Below are 20,311 nucleotides of genomic sequence, written 5' to 3'. Positions count from 1 at the left end.
CTTCAGACAGCTTTTCATCGGGTTGTCTGGGATATTTAAAGGAGCCAACAGGATTACACTGCCCATTTGATTAATAAAATGGGAGAGGAGCTTCAGTGAGTGAGGTGTATCTAGCTACCAGATATCTTCATTGAAAACATCAGGCTTCCCCATACCCACTTGTGAATAGCTAAAATAATATTTTGAAAGTTAGAAATTGAACCCAAAAGGGTCTTGGTTGTTTGTTTTTTCAATATGGAGATGGAGAAAAGCACTTATCTTTAATGGTATGTTACATGAAGAAATTTAGAGGTATTTAAACAGGTTTTGCAGCAAAAGAATAGGATTTAGAGTCCATTTCCCTGTTTTATATTTTTTTTGGTGAGAATGGAAAGCTGTCCAATCTACAAAATGGAGATAATACTACATTAATTCTTAGAAAGCTGCAGAAACTGTAGCAGACGGATTGTGTATGTAAAGCTCTTTATAGCAGTTTTCATCTCCAAAATGTTACAGGTGATCATAAATACTCAGCTTAACTATTTTCAGTGAAAAGTGGATTTTACCATCATCAATTTCCTTGATAGTTATTCCATAAGCATCTAGCATCCATAATGCTGGTTTACCTTGCCATTTGCCCTACATCACTTCTTTAATGTTTTTGTGGCACTGAAGTAATTCAAAACCGTCTTCAGATTCTGGTGCTTCGTGGTGGCAGGGATTTTAGTTTGAATTAGTCTGGGATGTAGTTAGAAGCTGCTGCCCTCTGAGGGCTGAATCATGTCCAATTTGAGATCAGTTTTGTTGTCTGTGGGCAAGCATCTATCATAGATGTGATCAGTAGCAAAACGCTTTAAGAGGTGCTCATCTGAATTTTAGATAAAGGTTGAATGAATCAATGTTTATGACCTAGATTTTGTCCTCTGAGAAAGCAAGAAATGCTTTGTCATGCTTAAGCATGCATCGATACGTGGTATGGAAAATTTTGCATTTCAACTAATGCTGAAAGTTGGTAAATGACTGTAGCACTCCAGAATTTTAATGTGGCAACAAATTAAAGAATAAGCCTTTGAATTCATATCTGAGTTGAAAAGCAATACAATATTATTATAAAACAAAGATGATATTTTGCTATTTGTTTCACTTGAGTAGCTGATATGGAATGGCTTGTCCTTGACAATTGCAAAATGTAATTTCATTAGACAATTACTGCTATTTTTCCTTGGTCTGCTGTTTAAAATTTTTTTTTTTTCTTATGTCCATAGTAATTGCTCAAGATCTTCTTAGGGAAACAACAGGAGAGCTTTTTTCACTTTTGAAAAATGGGCTCATATGGAAACAGGATAGAACTTCAAAGCTTTCAAAACTCTGAACTGTCCAGCATATAGACAGGTTACAAGATTTGATCTAAACTTAACATTACTAAACTGTTCAACTGGTAAAAAGATGAAATATGGATTATATAATCAAGCAGCTAATCAGAGAGAGGATCGAGTTTCAGCTGCCACAGTACATTCAATCAATATAGTTGATTCTTTAATTGATGGTTGTCTTGATTTTCTTGCATGTTTTTAAAATGGTACCTGTAGTATTAAAAAAAAAGGTAAGCGTTAACTAGATAAACCTAACAAATATTAAAAAACTCTATTGCCATAATATTAATGCTGTCCACTAATAAAAAGAAAATTTGTGTTTCAGCATAATCTCATATCAGACGTTACCAAGAAACATGCCAAGCCATCGAGCTCAAGTTTTACCTCGTTACCCAGAAGGCTACAGAACACTGCCAAGAAACAGCAAAGCGCGGCCAGACAGCCTCTGCAGCGTAACGCCATCGGCTTACGACAGAGCCATGGGACCAGTTACAGCCGAAGAAAAACGGAGGTCGATGCGCGATGACACAATGTGGCAGCTCTATGAATGGCAGCAACGTCAGTTTTACAATAAGCAAACAACTCTTACTAGACATAGTACTTTAAGTAGCCCAAAAACTATGATTAATATTTCTGATCAGACGATGCATTCAATTCCCACCTCACCTTCTCATGGTTCAATTGCTGCTTTCCAAGGATATTCCCCACAGCGGACCTACAGATCAGAAGTGTCTTCACCGGTGCAAAGGGGAGATGTAACTATTGATCGCAGACACAGGACGCATCATACTAAGGTAAAAATACTTATTTTAGTAGTTGAAAATCTTATTTACAAGGATTTTTAGTAGAAAGTATACAGTTACTGTAAAACTCATGTTGCACTGTATTTTATTATAATGAAGATTAAGTTAGATCACTGTTTTTATGGAGAAAGGTTTGATTTTAAAAAGCATTTAAAAATGTAAAGGTAGTAAAAAGGCATTTTTTTTAATACACTAAGTGAAAACATGTTGTCCTAATACTGCTGTCCTTGATACTCTGTTTCTCTAAAGGATAGAAAAGGAGTCAATAGGCAAAATGTTCATAATAGTTTGTTGTATGTACAGAAATCTTTCTCCTTTCTAGCTTTTTTTAGCTGGAACTCTGAGGACTGCAAATCCCAGATTTCTTTCCACATGCTGTTTTCTATTCTTCAGCCACAAGTTTGCCTGCCGTGGGTTCCAGCAGAAAACTGAACATAGTGGTTTCTTTTGATGCCTTTGAGTTATTAGGGAGATCACTAAAGATCAGAGTCTATTTGCACACAACCTTAGTGCTTGACTGGTGTAACTTTGCTGGTCTTCATCAGTGAGATGGAGACACAAAGAAATTGTAAACGGGGTGCCGTATGTGCCTCTGCTATATCCATCATGCTTGTGTTATGCATGTTAATAGATTGGAGGTAATTACATAAAAATTACTTTCAGTTGGATATAAAACTAAAGTTTGTGTAAAATGCTCCGGAACATTATTCCTAAATCTTTCTCTCAGTTGTCTTTATGTTTCTTGATGCAGGAAAAAATCTTTAACTGCATCTTAAAGCAGTTTAAGTTTAAACAACTTACAGTTCATTACTAAGTCTTGGTTTTGGAAGTTTTTAGGTCCCTATCAACAAAAGAGTCATTTTGACATCCTTTATGTCTCAACTGCACTGGAAATTTAGTAGTCAGTACTTCTCACACACCTGAGAAATATCACTAGGGTCAGTGCTGCAGAGCATGTGCTTACTTGTCCTTTCAGCCATGTTTTGCTTTCTGATATCTTTTTCTTCCTTGTGAAACACTTTATGCTAGCATTTCAGTTCATATTTAGTGTCTTTTGTACAAGACTTCTGTTTACCTTTGGTTTTTCATGCTATTTGGTTCATATTTTTTTAGTTACACAACTACCTTTTGCCATTAACTTAAAAACACAGACATGTTTTTAAGAGGGAGACTGGCTATTTCAAATCAGTAAGGTAAATTAAGGTTTAAACCCCTCTATCTATATAGAGGTCTTAGGTTTTTAAACAGCTTTCAGTGATGGGTGACAAACTAAAATTGTTGTTTACATGGGCTATCAGTAGGGCAAAAGCTCTGAGGGAGGACTGCTAATTAAATGAATGATGAAAGCTGGGGTATTTCTAAAATTTAGTGGTAGGCTACTCAAGTGTCCTAGATAGTAGATCAGCAGAGAGCAGAACTGGCCAAAGCTGGCACAAATCATAGCAAATTTGTCATGAGCATGAAGTTGGCTTGACTTTTTTTTAGCATTTAATAGTTTTTGAGGTTTTTTGATAACTATGGCTCATACTGTGCTATTTTGTTTTTGTACAGCATGTCTTTGTGCCTGACAGAAGGTCAATGCCAGCAGGTCTGAGTTTACAGCCTGTTACTCCTCAGAGTCTCCAAGGCAAAACAGTGAGTTGCATTTTTATTTGGTACATCAGGGTTCTTTTAAGATTAATGCTTTAAGTATGAAGAGGCAACACTGAAATTTTATTCTATTCAAAGGTTGCATTAAATGTAGCCTTTATTTTAATTATCAGGGATTTTTAAAGCAAATAAAATATTCCTCTGTGGTTCCATTGAATTCTGAGAATATTGTGTAGCTGCCGAGTCCAGATTTTCTTTGAGAAATACAGATGATTTTTTTTTTAAAAATCATCTTTGATCCATTACTGAAATTCCTGGGAGAAGGTAGAATACATCCCAGAACACTTATTTCTCCATTAATTTAGAAAATCCTGGAAGTAAAGTTCACCTTTTTTGGAAAACTTGAGGATGCTAAAATTGCATTTGGTAAAATTGTGCCCTTTCTGACATCTCCTGTTTTACTGTGGTAGAGCTGAAATTCTCATCGAAGTAATATGGGTGAATACCATCCACCTTCCTCATTCAAAGATGACTCTTAGCCAAAAGCTAAGAGATAGTCCTAAACTTATGTCATTTCTTTACCAGTTTTTGTCTCCTTTCCGTAATCTTTCTCCGTCCATCGGAAATTACTGTTTGAGAGCATTATGAATTAAGAATACAGATTTTGAATCATGCTGTGGGCAACAGCTCCCCAGTCCATCCTTCCACTGCCTCGACCCCTGTTTCTTGCACTTCCCAGCATGAATCCCTGGCACCTTCAGCAACTTAGGGGTTGGCCTTTGGTAGCTGGTGCCTTATCTCTGCGCCCTGTCTTCTGCAGACATTTCTTTGGGTTCATGGCCCCATCAGCTCCCCTGGGCTGAAGCTGGGCTGATGAGCAGGGTAGGGGGCAAGGAGGTCCAAGCTTCTGCCTGTAGAATCCAGAAGTCCTGCCCACAACACAAGTGTTGCAGGGGCTGGAGGAGGAAACCTGTAGGTAGCTCTTTAAACAAAATGTTGTGTTGTGGTTGTTGCAAGAGTCCCAAGAGCTGTATCAAAAGCACACCACTTACAGCAATGTCAAAAATGTTTGCGACATTGTGAATGTCTAGAGAGGAGTAGGAATTACTGTTCGATGGGCTCCTCTATGGAAAAAAGTTTGCTTGCAAACGTTGCATTTAAGTACCATTAAAGAGTTGATTCCTAATGCACTAAAATCGGGCTTTTGCAGAACATACTGAGAAGAGTTTTGATCTTGAAAAAGTGATTCACTGTTCCTTTTGTTTGAAGATGCTACTTTTAATTCTCTTATTTCTAAAAATAAGTTTTCTTGTGCTTTGAAATGATGTTAATTTTCAGACTGAAAGCATTGTCACTGATTTTTGGAGAGAACTCAAAAATGTCTTGTATAGCAGTCTAGATTCTTACGCTTACTCTCTGAAATTCAGTATTTCAAATCCAGGTATTGAAAGAGTACTCTAAGAGGAAGATTGGCCATTAGACGATTTGGCTTTGGTGTTGGTTTTGACAACTGAAGCTATGTGGCGATCCCTTGCTCCCTCTTGTGGGTTCCTTTGGTACGAGCTCACAACGGTGCCAGTACCACGCTTAGTCTCGGGGATTTTTCTTCTTTATTCTAAGAAACTGGTATTCGTTTTTCAGTAATTTAATATGTGGTTCTCTGGAGCTTTTTTCTTTACTCTGCTTTGGGGAAATTCTGTGACTGTGGGAAAGAGCAAGCGGGGTTTTAGGGGTTTTTTGTGTTTGGGTTTGTTTTGGGTTTTTCAACTCGCAGAACTTGTGGGGAAATCAAAATGCTGGGTGAATATTTAACTTTTTATAAGGTTGACTTCTGGAGAAGTGTAAGAAACAGAAGCAAACAGGAACATAACAAAAATATGTGATGTTAATGGGTTTGTTTTCTTTAAAGTATTGCTAATAGAAGTGGCTCCCAGGAATGGTTCAGGTAGAGTTTCCCAAACTGACCTAAACTGATCTGTGTGGAATTACCTGACAAATACCTATTTGAGTGTGACTTTATTTCCATTATATATATAACCTTGGACTTTAAATACTATTCTTCATCCCTTCCTAAGGCTGTATTGTACATCTTAGTCATAAAAGTAAAGCAATAAATTAACTGGTAGCCTCTGACCTGTGGAAGGTGGGATGGAAAATTATTTTTGTCATGCTTGTGCAGTTTTATTTTGTGAAAGGTGATCGTTTCTGATGTAGTTCAGTTATCGTGGGGTTTTTATTATTTTTACTTTTAATTTTGGCCATCCTTTCACCCAGCTCAAATGGCTGTCCATGTACAGGTAATGATATCCTAAGGGCTGGAATTATCTCCCCTTTTACTTAAGTCAATATCATCAGTTTGAAATGCATGTCAGAAAAAGTTTGAGGGCTGCACAGACTTTCTCCTGCAAAATCCTCACTTGTTTTTGTCCTTTATATAGAATGTTCCACTTCTACAGCATTTGCAGTATCAATTGTTTTGCGTAGTTAAAAGTTAACCCTTCATTATATATTTGAAAGTGGTCACTTTGGGGGAAGAATGGTGTATCTTTTGTTGTATCACTATAGAAAGTTTTTGTAAGAAAGATACTAAGAACCCTTATTTTAATTAAGTGTTGTTCAGGATACCAATTAACCTTTTTTCTACTCTTTGGCTTCGCACACTGCACTCCTTCAGCCAGAGGAGCTCACGCTGCTGCTAATAAAGCTGAGACGGCAGCAAGCTGAACTGAGTAGTATCCGGGAACACACACTAGCACAGCTCATGCAACTAAAACTTGAGGCCAGCAGCCCAAAGGTCAGCTATAAAGCAATGTGTGTCATGTACCATTCTCACTAACTTGTAGTCATTCATTAATCAAAGTTTGCATTGTACCGTTAGTGCAAAATTTTCTGACTGCTATGGGAGTAGAATAGAGTAACATTGGTTGTGTATGTAATGTTTTGCTATTAACCCTTTGAGGCTTTACTCACAGCTTTTTGATATTAGCTAAGTCAAAATTACATAGGAACAATTCAAAATATATGGTAGTTAAGTTTAAAGTTAAAGGTTTTTTACCTATTGTTTTAATCAAAATCAGTGGTGATAGATCATGAGATTAATTTATTGTTTATACTGCCTCATATCAGATACAATCTTACGTGTAATCTGTGTAGATAAATCAGGACATGTTTAAAACACAGATTTATCAAAGGGTTTATAGTTCTCTGTGTAGTAGAAATTTACATTAGCTTACTGTATTTTATATGTAAAGCCAAAATGTAATGTAGTAGTTCGTAGTCTGATTCATGGCAAACTTTCATCAATTCTGTTTTGGGATCAGAACTTGTTAACACTTCACCAAAAAAAGCAGATAAAAGCAGCATTATATTTCTACATAAAACAGAAAGATCACTGTCTAGTTTACATCTTTTAAAGCTCTTTTCATACATTCTGCACTTTCTGTCCCTTTCCTTTTTCTCCCTGACTGCTGCCTACTAGAATGAGATTCTTTCACATCACCTTCAAAGGAATGCCATATATTTGGATCATCAGGTGGGATTTGCAATTTTCTTGTGTGTTTACATTTCTTAATGCTTTTTGCCTGCTCCTATCAAGCTGGAAATATTTGGGGAGAAGGATTTTCAGTGCTTTTTATCAAATTGGATATTTAATAAACACCCTTTTTAAGTAGCACAGAATATCTTAATCAGTTACAAATTTGACCTGTAATGGGAAAAAAACCCTCAATTTAAAAATTGTCAGAATACAGTAGCCACCCACCAATTAATTTTTCTGTTCCTTATTTCCTTCTTATAATAACACTAACTGTAGTATTGTATCATCTTTAATCAGAGGCGTAATATATTTCCAAGCTCATATGACACACATGCAATTTATAGAAACTTCTGATAATTTTAGTTTTCTGAATTAAGAAGAATTAGATGTTTCTACAGGACACTAAATGAAAGGGAGGTCAAACAGGAAAAAATGTTTTAAGCAAATCATAGCATGGCTCATTAGTTTTTCTCCTTTTACTCAGTTATTTCTTAAAGGTTTAAAAGATTTTACTTCTTTACAATTTCTGATAATTTATGGAGTGAGGGTACAATTCTGACTTCACTAACATAATTGATTGCCAAGTGAAGAACTGTGATATCACATACCTCTTTTTATGGGTTTGTTGCACGATCAAAAGGGATTTCTGTACAAGTTATGTGTGAGAAGTTTTTAAATGGGAAATTTTTGCTGACACTTATGAAAGACAGTCATAAGTGCTTAGAAGAGATATAAGCAACTACATGTCCATTAGTTAAAGATATAAAAATCAATACAGCTTATTCTTTTTCTAATATTCTTTCTTGTAATGAACTTTTTCAGCCTTACACTTAAAACGAACTGTTCTTAGAACTTTTATGTCCTACCTGTTCCTCTAATAGGATTTCAGTGAGTTACTAAAAACCACACACTCACACAGAGACATCCACACACATGCACTTAGTTCACCCAGTGACTTTATTTTCCTATTATCTCTTGAAAACAAGGTGTGAATTGTGACAAATTCAGTTAGATGCCAATGCATTTCTAAACATCTCTGTCTTAAGGGGCTGCAGGAGTTCCAAAACAGTAGGGAAAAACTGCTTGCTAAATTTGGCCAAAATATTTCATCCAACTCGAATATTTCCAGTTTATAATGTTTTGGAATAAGGGAGTAATTCTGTCTTCAACAGTGTAATTCATTGCCAAGAAAAGATAACTGTCTATGTGAAGTGTGAAACTGTGTACCATGCTGTTGCTTGATTAGCCAAGCTTGTGAGTATAATAGACAGGATTGAACAGAAAGAATTGCCTATATATAACATGCAAAGTGATAAGAAGGATTTTCTTTTGACTTGCATCAGATAAAATTTAGAAAAGTGATGTGATAAACATTAATTTAGGGAAGTGTCTAAATCTTACAAATGTGCCATAATTACCCCTACCAGAGATACAAGAAATCACTGCACTTCTTACAGCAAGAAATCATTATCAAGTCTAAAATATATTACCTTAATTACAAAATCATGGAAGAGCAGGTTGGAATACTTGTCCCAGTTTCTGATCAGTTTTTCTTTTTTTCCCTTGTCTTAATATAATCCTGCAACCTACCTGTATGAAATAAATACCCCTGAGACTCTCTTTGCTTTGAGTACCACTGCTTCTAGGGGTGGTATCTCATTATATCTTTTTATTACTTTGTCCATTATCAGTTTTCTTTTATGTTGGGAAGAAAAAAATCAAAGTTTTTTTTAGTCTAGTTGAGACCTTTCTTCCTCGTTATCCACAACTGTAACCAGCTTGCATAATCACTTGCCCTCTTTGAATTTTAAATGTCCAGTGTACTTAAATAAGGTATTTCCGCTTGTATTAATCCCTGAAAATAGTGTCAAAACCTGCTTTGCCTAAAGCATGTGGTGGAACTCCAGTCCTGTTATCTTCAACTCTCACCTTTTTGGTCGCAAAGAATCCAGTACTGTGCATAACAATAATTAGTAAGTTTGTACCAAGGTTGCACAGGTGAATTTTTCAGGCAGACTAAAGTTCATGTGTAGGGAGGGTAACTTTTATGCTGTTGCAGTAAGTTGGTGTATACTGGTTAGGTGGCTTTCTTATCAAGACTCAAGAATATCCCATAGCCTTTTTTAAATCATACTTTGTTTTTGTACTGCTGTTTCCTGTTGACATGCTTAGATACACTTTTTGATGTTTTTGTGTTACACTTTCAGAATTTTTGTTGTTGTTGTTGGAGTCCAGAGGTAGGGAAGAAAAGATTGAAGAGACTTGACACACTTACGTGCAACCATATGATTTCTCTGATGTCCAAAGAATGATTGTCCAGCATCCTTTTTTTTTAAAGTGAGGTTGTGAACCACTCTGCTGGCTCAAGGTTCATAGAGAGGTGGGAGAGAGACTCATCTGCCTTTTAGGAAGTAGTTCCTGCAACACAGCTAGCAACCCTAGGCAATGATGATTTGTTTGCCAACGTGGGATGGCAATGAGGGCACATATAATCTCAGTCTTCTGCATTATCAAATTTTAAGGGATGACTTATTGTGTATTACTAAATCCAAGCCAGCAGTCTCCTTAATGCATTTGTACCCAGTAATTACAATAACAGGAACAAAAAGTAGGAATTTTTTTTCAAATAAAAGCTAGACACGCTTTTTTCTCCTTTGTAAATAAAGCTGGGGCAGGAGGTCCCACTTGAATCTTTCTGTTACTATGGAGAATTCCAGCAAACCAGTCTTTTAGTACACTTCTGAATTTTATGTTCATAGTAAAACTTTTCTTTGGTTGAAAAACTCTTTTCTACTGAGCTCAAGCTATGTATGTAAAACTCTCCATGCATGTTGTCATACTGATTTCAGCATATCCCAAGTTGGTTTGTTACAGTAGAAGCTCTACTAAATTTCATTTAGTCTTGGGGTTTTTTTCCCGTTTTTTGAAATGGCTATTTATGTAAATAGTTTAGGTGTTAAGTAGTTCATATACTTCTGCTGGTACTTTCATTTTTAGTTTCTTTCACTTTTCAAAGGGTGCATAAAAATAAACAGAACTTGAACAAGAAGTTGTCAAATAAAGAAATAAAGGAGTGCAGGTCCCACAGCCAACATCCATACTGTCTTGGTGTTTCGCTTCCATTTTTTCCTCTTCACCACCCTCTTTCTGAGACGCTGAAGGTGGTTCTGGGAAAACGTAGTAAATTAGGGGAGGCCGGAATAGTACAAGGGGGTTTGGATAGAGCTGACAGATATCGTGTATTATATCTGATATCTTGTGTTTCAGCCTAGAATTCTATGTCCTATATTAGCAAAATATAGGATTACTACTCTTACTTGTATTTTTCAGGTTATCCGGAAAAGGTAGAGTGAGCTGACCCAGCCACCACTGTTGTTCTTTCTGCTGCTTTTTTTTCCCTTTTACCTCCCCAGAGGAAGAAGGGAGGCTCAAGGACAGGGGCTCTGTAGGGTGAAAAAAAGTCTGCGCTGGAGGCAGCATTGCTGTAAAAAGGCAGCAGGAAGGAAAAGTGCTTTTTCCTTCTTTTTTTGGACAGAAGATTAAAGAGCAGAGGAAAGGTGGGAGAAAAGCTTGGTCAGGTCCTATTGCCACTGCTTTTACCATCAGGAAGCTTGAGAGGAAATGGGTAAAACTGCCAATCTGAGCTCAGTCTTTTGTCACCCAAAACATATGGTCTTATCAGTGAGGTCAACTGTCCTGGTAGGGAGCCGCTATTCCAGCTGATCGCTGCCACCAGAACAGCACATACTGAAATGTCATCCGTATAGGGTGTTATCAAACACAGAAGAGAATTTAGGAAAAGGAAGGAAGAGAAAAATTGTCAATAGTTTGGCTTTACAGTTTAAAACACAAAATACCCACTCAGGTACTCACTCATAAATAATGTAGCTGTTCATATAGATCATATGTCAAGGTGGTATTTTTTCGTTGCTTCCAACTGGAAAATGCTTTTATATACTACGTTAGTAAAGAAAAAAACAAAGATGAAACATCACTTCTGGGAAGAAAGTGTTATTTACTAGAAGTAGAAAGTGATAAAGCCAGGACTGATGGATTTTCCTTGGTTTTACTGCTGTGTTGCTGTGTGGCGTCAGGCAGTTCACACTTCAGTTTGCTTATAAAAATCTTAATTCCAATTTTTTTGACTTAAGTGGAGAGACTCTATAATGCTATTAGTATTATACATAGGATCTAAAAGGCATCCTTTACTGTACAATATTTTTTTTTTTTTGGAAGTGAGAGAAAATCAAGGCTTATTTCTGTTGTGAACAAGCAAATATTTTTCCTTGAGCTATTTATTCAATGTGAATAGTGTCCAGCTTCAGTTTGGGAGTAGCCTCATGATAATGCTTTAAGAACACAAAATAGGTATCCTCTTCACCTTTTAGAGCATGGGACTTGCCGTTGTGTACAGCGTAGCTCTAGTTTACTTTGACAGTTCTTCAGTATGCATTGCCTTGCGTGTGCGCTAGCTTTAGTTAATGGAAGGTTTGTGACAGATACATACTCCCTCAAGAACTTAACTTCTCAATAGTTAAATATCAGTATTTTTTGGAAATGTTATTTCCTAAATGGACAAAAAGCTTGCTATATTTGACTGCTATAAAGGCTCTTTGGTTGGCATTACTTTACCAATTATCTGTTTTTTCATCTTTGTTCCATAAGGGCTTAAGGAACTGGAGCTTTTCTGGAAATAACTGGCCTTTGCAGTGTTAGATAAGCACAGTTAAGCACCAATGGTAGTAAAAATATTGGAAGAAGTCCTATAAATCAAAGTTGGAGCTGGCTGGGGGACAAAACATTACTTAGGAACATCTTTTGAGGAAATCCACTTTTCTTCTTTTCTAATCTGGATAAGAACAATCTTTGAACAGTTCCACAGAAATTAATTCCAGTGTCTGTTATTAGTCAGAAAGAAAAATTTGAAATTCTGTAAAAAAGAATTAGCCAAACAGCCTGAAGCTGTTGAAATCCCCCTAATAAAAATGCATCCAAACCAGTATACTCCTAATAAAATATTTCAGCTTCAGAGCAATTTTTCCTTTACAAATATTTCAGTTGGCTGTAGTTTGATTGCTTGGCTTTGGACCTTATTGTTGATCTTACTATTGAGCTATCTTTTGGTATCACCCTGTGCTCACACTCTCTGGACAAAATTTTAATGTAAAGGGAGAACAGCTTCTTGTGTCAGTTCTCGTTTTCTGTTTATGTATACTGTAGATGATGATGCCAATGGGAGGGGTTGCTCGTTTGTTTTTTTTCCTGCCTTGAACAAACAGAGCATCATAAGCTTGCCTTCTTAAGATAAGGTACTGTTTATTGGGTGATGAACTTATCAGCTTATCAGACTTTACTATGTATAAAACAACAACAACAACAACAAAAAGGTCCTCTATCTGTAACAAGAAAAATGTGGCTCCTACAAGGAGAAGAAAAAAATACTTCTCCAAATGTACAAGTTAGGTTTTATCCTAAGTAATTAGGGGCAAGAAATTCCAAAAGGCATCAAAAACTCAGGCTTTCTGTTGCATTTCAATCTGTGAGACAAAACCTTCCCATGCAAATTCATGGTGAGGCCATATATATACATGAAGACAGAGTTGAAAGATCATAAATATTCATACACACACTTCCTTCCTGTGTAACTATACTTGAAACAGGTATTGCTAAAGTTTCCTAAAATTTTCAATAGGTCCTAAAGCTTCCAACAAAAACAGGAGGGGGATTGTGCGTTAAGTGACTTTTCAGTTTCCTTTGGAGAGGAAAACTATCTGTTTTCATAACTTTTTCCTTACTGTCAGGAAAGTCTCCTTTTTAAACCCAAAAATCCCATACTATTTTGTGTTGCAATTTTTACTGTAATAATCAAAGTATCTGGTTTTGACATTTGCACACACATCAATAAATACTAATCATTATAGAAAATGTCTGACCAGTTCTGAAAGAGTTTCACACCCATATATGAGGGTGGATAAATACAATGGGTAATGATTCAAAGTTCCTAAGTATATAAATCAGTGCAGTATATAAAGGCATTTTGTGATACGTGAACATAAGTCTAAACCTCGCTTCAATATTAAGAAGCTGGGAATGCTTATATCTTCTTAATGTACATTGAGTTATTAAATCTATAATTTAAAAGGTTTTCTGGTAAAGGTTTGCATGTTCCTATTGCATAATCCGATAATACCTTTCATTTCAATCTCATGCAAAGTTGGGCTTATTTTAAGCATTTTTATTTTTAAAAAGGGAGAGTGTTGGTGAATAAATGTTACATTGGTTTTGAGCATTTATGTGGTTTTGTTACTTTTTTTGATGTTACTGAACTTTTCAGATGTTGATATTACTGAATGATGGAATATATAAAAAGCATGGGATAAAATGTAATCTACTGCATTATTAGAAAAAATTAAAGTAGAGGCTATATTTTACAGTGTCGTCTTTCAAATCTAGCCATGCTGTAAACTGATGTTTGCTGTATGCTCCTCCTGATTTGAAATAGATGAAAGAGAATGAACCTTTAATCACCATGGTTCACACTATGATTGAGAACTCGGCGCTAAGACCGCAACTGTACCAGCAAGTAAGGTCTTGGATAGTGAATGAAATTGCTTTATCATCTGCGAAAATTTTCCTTAGTGACAGTTTTGGTTGTTCCTCAGATTTATTCATAACATTGGTGTTCTCTTATTTGCTTTGGAAAACCACAAGTCATCCATGCTTTATAAAATGCTGCAATATCGTTAGCATGGCTTTTGCTGCGTTTTTGTTGTTAAGTATTAAATGTACACTTTGAATAACTTTTTCTGTCTAGACGATTTAATTAGTTGATGTTTTATGCAGGTGTCCAGTAAATTCATAAAACTTCCAATAAGCTTCCAACATTTGTCTTAGCATGATTCTCTGCAATTAGTGTTCAAAGGTGCTTCTTTCTTTTGACCACTACAAAAGCATGTGAGTGGTGTTTACCTGGTCATTTCTGGCAATTTTGTTTTGTTCTAGGAAGTGGATTTACAAGTTTTTGTTTGCACCTACCAAGCCTTTAGCCACTGAAGAAAGGAAGGATCAAATTTACTTTGATCTGGGGACTGTAAATCCAAAAGGCAGTGTCTGTTCATAAAGTCACAGCAGACTTAACCGTGCACACTTAGAGTATCTAGTGATGGTTGTAAATGGTAAGATGGAAGAAGAATCAGAAATGTGAATGGAAATATTGTCTGTGAGTTGAGACCTGCATTAACTTATGAGCATGGCCAATACGTATCTGTTGGCACTGCAGTGTCTTAGAGATACTGGGCCTTAACTGAATAGCTCCTGTCACATCAGGGACTTTTTAAGAAGTTTCTAGCCTCAACTGCAACAAAGATGTTGTTCTTACTTAAAAGACTATGATATTTTGCAGCAGATGTGGTGTGCAATTCTGGCTGCCCATCAAAAGGGAATATGTGACCAGTTCCCTTGCACTTGCATTTATGCCCTTGTGAGCCAAACGACATATAAAGGTTGCATAGTTTGAAAAAAAAGTAGATGTTCTGCCATGTAACACAGTCATTTATTAGTGATTAATGCTTTGCTGTGTTTCTAAAATATGCTGCAGCTTAATTTCATGTTTCATTTTTTTGGAAGTCAACTCCACATTGTAGACTTGCTTGTGATCCAGAAAAGTTGCAAGAAAAATCTCAGCTTTCCAAAGGAAGTTGGGTTGTGAGTGACTTTGATTTCAGGATCATCCAATTTGTGCCCCTATGTGCACAATAGGAGCTTTAACATGGAACCTGAAGGAACTGTTTAGGAGAGGAATGGGAGAAGTAAGGTGTCCTCAAGCCCTAAAAAAAAGGGGGGTTTTTTTTTTTTTTTTTTTTTTTTTTTTAAGAAGCCTAGCTGTTATGATTTTTTAAAAGCAAGTCAATTTTCTGTAATGAGTATGTAAGACAAGTAAGTCAACATACATATAATGAACAGAGGTGCTTTGGATGTGTCAGGGTAAACTAGCTCAGCTTCTAATGTAAATATAGACACATTTGAGGCATGGCTGTGCCTGGGCTAGTCTGCCTGCTTATTGAGGGATACCAATAAATTTCAGAGCGCTGTCTTGACAAAGCTATGCTGTCAGCTAAGGTATCGCTACACAGCACTGCCTTCACCTTGTAGACATACCTGCTGCTTCATACTTGACACTGAATAAGCACCTTTTTTGACATTCTTGTCAAAGAAACAGTGAATCTAGCAGGTCATGAAGATGGAATAACCTTTTGTCACTAGAGATGTGATCTCTTCAGGTCAGAGTGTTTGTGACAAGTTGGCAGGCTTGTGCAGAAAAACCCATATATTGCCTAAACTGGAGAATAGCAAGACCTTCTGCTTTCATGGATAAAGTCTCCTCCACAAAATACTGCATTAACCAACTGCTGGGAAAGGATAAAAATACACTCAAAATTTCACTGCTTAAATAGTCTTCTAAACTTCTGAGATGTAAAACTAACCTGTTTAAAATTCTGGCAACTTATTTAAAGTTTAAACAACATACAATTTTTTTTATTTAAATAAAATAAATTGGGTTTACCAATCATCTTTCCCACTGCAGTTTTAAAGAAATGTAAACAATTGGGAGAAGCCTCTGTGTAAGCAACTGAAACCTGTTTTGTTGTCAAGATGATAAACTAGTTTGTGATGACTGTAACCATTCTTGTGGGTAGAGAAAAGGATCTTTCTTTGCTTCAGTTTATTCAGTTCAGTTTTATGACTGAGCTCATTTAGAGTTAAGCAAAGGAAAGCAAGAAACACTTCTATTTAATTAAAAATTAAGGTGTCTTCCTTCCTGTTTGTAATGATTAATGGTTCTTTAGTAAAATAGCTAAAATAGTATATATTTTAAATATGCTATTTATAAGACGTTTTTGTTTGTGATTTCTTACATCTTCACAGTTATTTAAATCACATTGACTTACATCAGTCTGCTCTATGGACTGTACTGTAAATTTACAAGTATAAGCCAGGGCAATGATTCCATATGTAGAGACAAGAAAAATTGAGGCTTTTTACAGCCTGGACCCATTTCTACTTTGGGGTTTTTTTTCTTTCTTTCTAATACTAGGTGAGGAATGATCATCTTGTTTTCTAAAGCAGTATATACCGATTTTAAAAAGTAGAATTATCCTCTGTTCTTCTTACGTGTGTGTGTTCCCTAAAGGGGGGAAAAAAATGAAAATCTGAGTGCAACAAGCTAACACCTAGGTCTTTGCTTGGGTAATTATTCTTAATACATTAAAAACCTATAAAAATAGTCCTTGATTTTTTTTCTTCTATAAGGATAGGGAGATCTTGTTTATGGCATACTTTAATATTATCATCATCATCACCATCATCATTATTATTGTTATTATTATAGCAGCTGCATACATTTAAACTGTTATGCATGTTAGATTTTGAGATTTGTAGGTAGAAATATTTTTAAGGTTTTGCTATGAACACGAGATGATTGTATTTGAGCTAAAAATCTTGTATTTCCAATTTGTATTTGAAATGTTATCTGTCACATTATGCAAAATTAGAGGAGAATCTTGCTTACTGTGGGGTAAATGCCCATTTGACCTGCTTCCTGATAGTAAGAAGTACTTTAAAAAAGAAAAAAAAAAAAAAAAAAAAAAAAAGAAAAAAGCCTTTGGAAGTCTGACTTTAACATTGTGCTCCCCACAAAATGTCCTAGATTGTCCTGTTTTAATTTCCTAAGTGCAGTAACCTTGCAGAGATGCTTAGTGTGCTTTCAGGGTGTGAAATTTCCTGCCATATATTTATTGAATCAAAATGGTTAGCAGAATCTGAAAATAGCTTATAAGGTAATGAAATAATACTGTCACTTAGTTTTTAATATTGACTGCTTAAATAGGTTTAACCCCTCATGTCTCAAGAGAGATATTTGCCTAATCTGCTTTTATTTGGGAAGAAATTTCCGTCTAAGGACATCTTACATTGTGTCCTTTGTGGTGGATTTATCCACTTCTGTGATTCAGCTGGTACTGGCGTTTGACGGAGATGGGGACTGTACAGTAGGACTGTAAAGTAGATGACAAATTATTTCGAACATAAGATGGCAATTCAATTAAGGTCACTTAACCTTTTCACATGTCGGAGGTTTGGCCACCCTCTGCATGTGCAGTTTGCCTTTCAAAAATGATAAGTTCTATTTGTAGGTATTCAGGGTGCGGCTCCTTAATGTCTGGGAGCTGTACAGTGTATTTCACCGCGGTAAGAGGAATGGACTTTTTTATGTTTGAGTAGGCAAATGTTGAGGAAAAGTGTAGAAGTCAGCAGCAAGTCATGTCATTGATTCAGTAGGTGGCACTCTTTCTCTGAAATTAACATCCTGGTAAAGTGTTTGTAGGAATGATTTGGCGAGAGAGGTGTTTGTTGAATGTGACATAAAATACATTTTGATAACTTGATCGTTGGAGCTCTTATAATGCATTTGCCAAGGTTATGAGGTTGTTAACCTTGCTTGTAATGTGTAATTGCATTTTGTCTACTGCAATTCCTCTCATAATTCCAGTAGGATGTGATAGCATTCTGCACTTTTTGCCTTAAGCTGATTTATAGATGTGCTATGGAAAGAGAAGCTGCTGTTTTGTCAGAGATGGATTAAGTGTTTCATACTATTTTTAGAGTTTTTGCGCTAAGTCTACGTAAAATGTTGCAGTAGAGATGTTGAAATGAATTGGTGCTCCAGCAGTGCCTATTGTGGGAAACTAGTACCGCTGACAAAAGCAAGAAGTTGGCAGCAATTTTAAAAGTGTGATAGGATTTTAATAAGAAGAATTAGCACGTGCATAGTCTTCTTTGAAAATGTGTTTTTGTTTTCTGAATACTTAAAATATATTCCTTTTAGGAGGCAGGCAAGGATAAGGATGCTGAATTGGCAAGCTGTTTTAAACTTGGCTATAATTAAGGCTGAAATGCCAAAAAAAATCAATATTTTTTTTAAAAAATTAAAACAGTGTAAAAAATACTGCCTTGAAAAAATAACATTACATTTTTCCAGGCAAGCTATATAAAATGCTAAGCAGTGTCTTGGGAAGATGTATTTTTGTAATAGGGAATAATCTTTCTTTTGTAAAATCTTCCTGTTGTGAAATATAACTAGGTTTTCTCTGTAAGTTAAAGACATTTGGCCATGTTTATGAGTTTGGTTTTTTTTTAAATATTTCCATTCCTCATTTTTCTCTCATTGTGATAAAATCAACAGTTAAAAAAACCACAACTCTACAATAGTAAGAGTTTAAATAGATATCTTAATTTTTGTGACATTCATGAGGTGCAAAAGTGCTGTGGCTTTCTTCATATTCCAACACTCATTTTCATAAAATGTCCATTTCAAAGAAAGTTACTGTGTGGTTTTAATACACTATACATACTTTTAAATTGTCACCAGGTGCATTTGCATGAGGTATGTGGACATAATGTCTTGAAATGAAACACTTAAGTGTGTTGAAGATTTACTATATGTTTGGAATGCTTGTCTGATTAACCCTTCCCTAGTCCTTTTACTTGTAAGTGTGCTTTAACATAGAATTGTGTTTTTGTAGTCTGTCTTGCACTATTAAATCACGATGACCTAATTATGACATATACATGAAAGGAAAGCATCTATGTTGGGACTCAATGCACACGTTTTTAATTAAATAGAATACGAAGGTTGATAGTGTTATACCAATACGTGCAGTATAGGACATTAAGTAGTTACTGTATGTGACAGTCCATTGTAAAATGGAGCGCTACCTTTTTTCATGTAAAATATTTTTAAATCTTGTTACTGGCCAGTTTGGAGACTGAAAGAGTGAAGAACTTAATGTGAGGAGCTGTATGAAGGTAGTGTGAGGATAGCTTACATGCTGACTGGCATGAGGAGACAAGTTTGCATAGGTCCAAAGATAAAATAGAAGGGCTTCCATTTGTGGCATTTCTGGTAATACTTTTGCTGTGGTTTAACCCCAGCCAGCAGCTAAGCACCATGCAGCAGCTCACTTGCTTCCCCCCCCACCCAGTGGGACGGGGGAGAGAATAGGGAAAAAAAAAAAAGTAAAACTCATGGGTTGAGAGAAGAACAGTTTAATAGAACAGAAGGGAAGAAACTAATAATGATAATAATGACAATAATAATAAAAGGATTGGAATATACGGAACAAGTGATGCACAATGCAATTGCTCACCACTCACCGACCGATGCCCAGTTAGTTCCCAAGCAGCGATCCCCCCAGGCCAACTCCCCCCAGTTTATATACTGGACATGACATCCCATGGCATGGAATACCCCTTTGGCCAGTTGGGGTCAGCTGCCCTGGCTGTGTCCCCTCCCAACTTCTTGTGCCCCTCCAGCCTTCTTGCTGGCTGGGCATGAGAAGCTGAAAAATCCTTGACTTGGTGTAAACACTATTTAGCAACAACTGAAAACATCAGTGTGTTATCAACATTCTTCTCATACTGAACCCAAAACATAGCACTATATCAACTACTAGGAAGACAATTAACTCTATCCCAGATGAAACCAGGACAACTCTGTTGGAGGGGAGGGAATCCATATGAAAAAGTAGGCACAAAGGTATTTGGTGGCACGTACTGGGCATATGTCTGTAATGAGATATTTTACACATACTTTGTATACTTAGGTCATTCTTTTCTGATTTCGGATTCACATCAGAATATCCTCCTTGTGAATAGACTTGATCTTAGCGGGCTAGAGTAGTTAATTCCAAGTAGAATGAGCCCCTGTGTTTAGATTGCACTTAAGAAAATGTACATAATGATGTATAACTTTGTCTAGGTGTACTCTGGCGTTTTCATCTTCCTACATAATCCATACTTGATTGAGTTAGTGGTACATCTTTAAAAATCCAATTTCATTAGAAACATAGTGTATTAAGTTAATGCAACTTTCTGCTGACAGTCTGCTTGACATCCCATTTACTTATCTTCATTAATACATACTGGCTAAAAATATATTGTTCAATATAGTATGTTTGACTTTCAAGCAAAAGCTG

The 20,311-nt window shown here is 36.1% G+C and overlaps 1 protein-coding gene across 1 annotated transcript in view; it reads left to right on the top strand.

Annotated features, from left to right (window-relative positions):
• The window catches only part of PLEKHA5 (pleckstrin homology domain containing, family A member 5), a 70,446-nt gene that overhangs the window by 27,477 nt on the left and 22,658 nt on the right, over positions 1-20,311 (top strand). The window contains exons 7-9 of the mRNA XM_010566110.1: positions 1,678-2,146; positions 3,707-3,790; positions 13,783-13,863. Coding sequence (XP_010564412.1) covers positions 1,678-2,146; positions 3,707-3,790; positions 13,783-13,863 — 634 coding nt within the window. The remainder of the gene's footprint in view (positions 1-1,677; positions 2,147-3,706; positions 3,791-13,782; positions 13,864-20,311) is intronic.

This window comes from Haliaeetus leucocephalus, unplaced genomic scaffold, assembly GCF_000737465.1.
Source record: "Haliaeetus leucocephalus isolate CR32 unplaced genomic scaffold, Haliaeetus_leucocephalus-4.0 Scaffold206, whole genome shotgun sequence".
Lineage (NCBI taxonomy): Eukaryota > Metazoa > Chordata > Aves > Accipitriformes > Accipitridae > Haliaeetus > Haliaeetus leucocephalus.
This window is presented reverse-complemented; position numbering and strand designations above follow the sequence as displayed.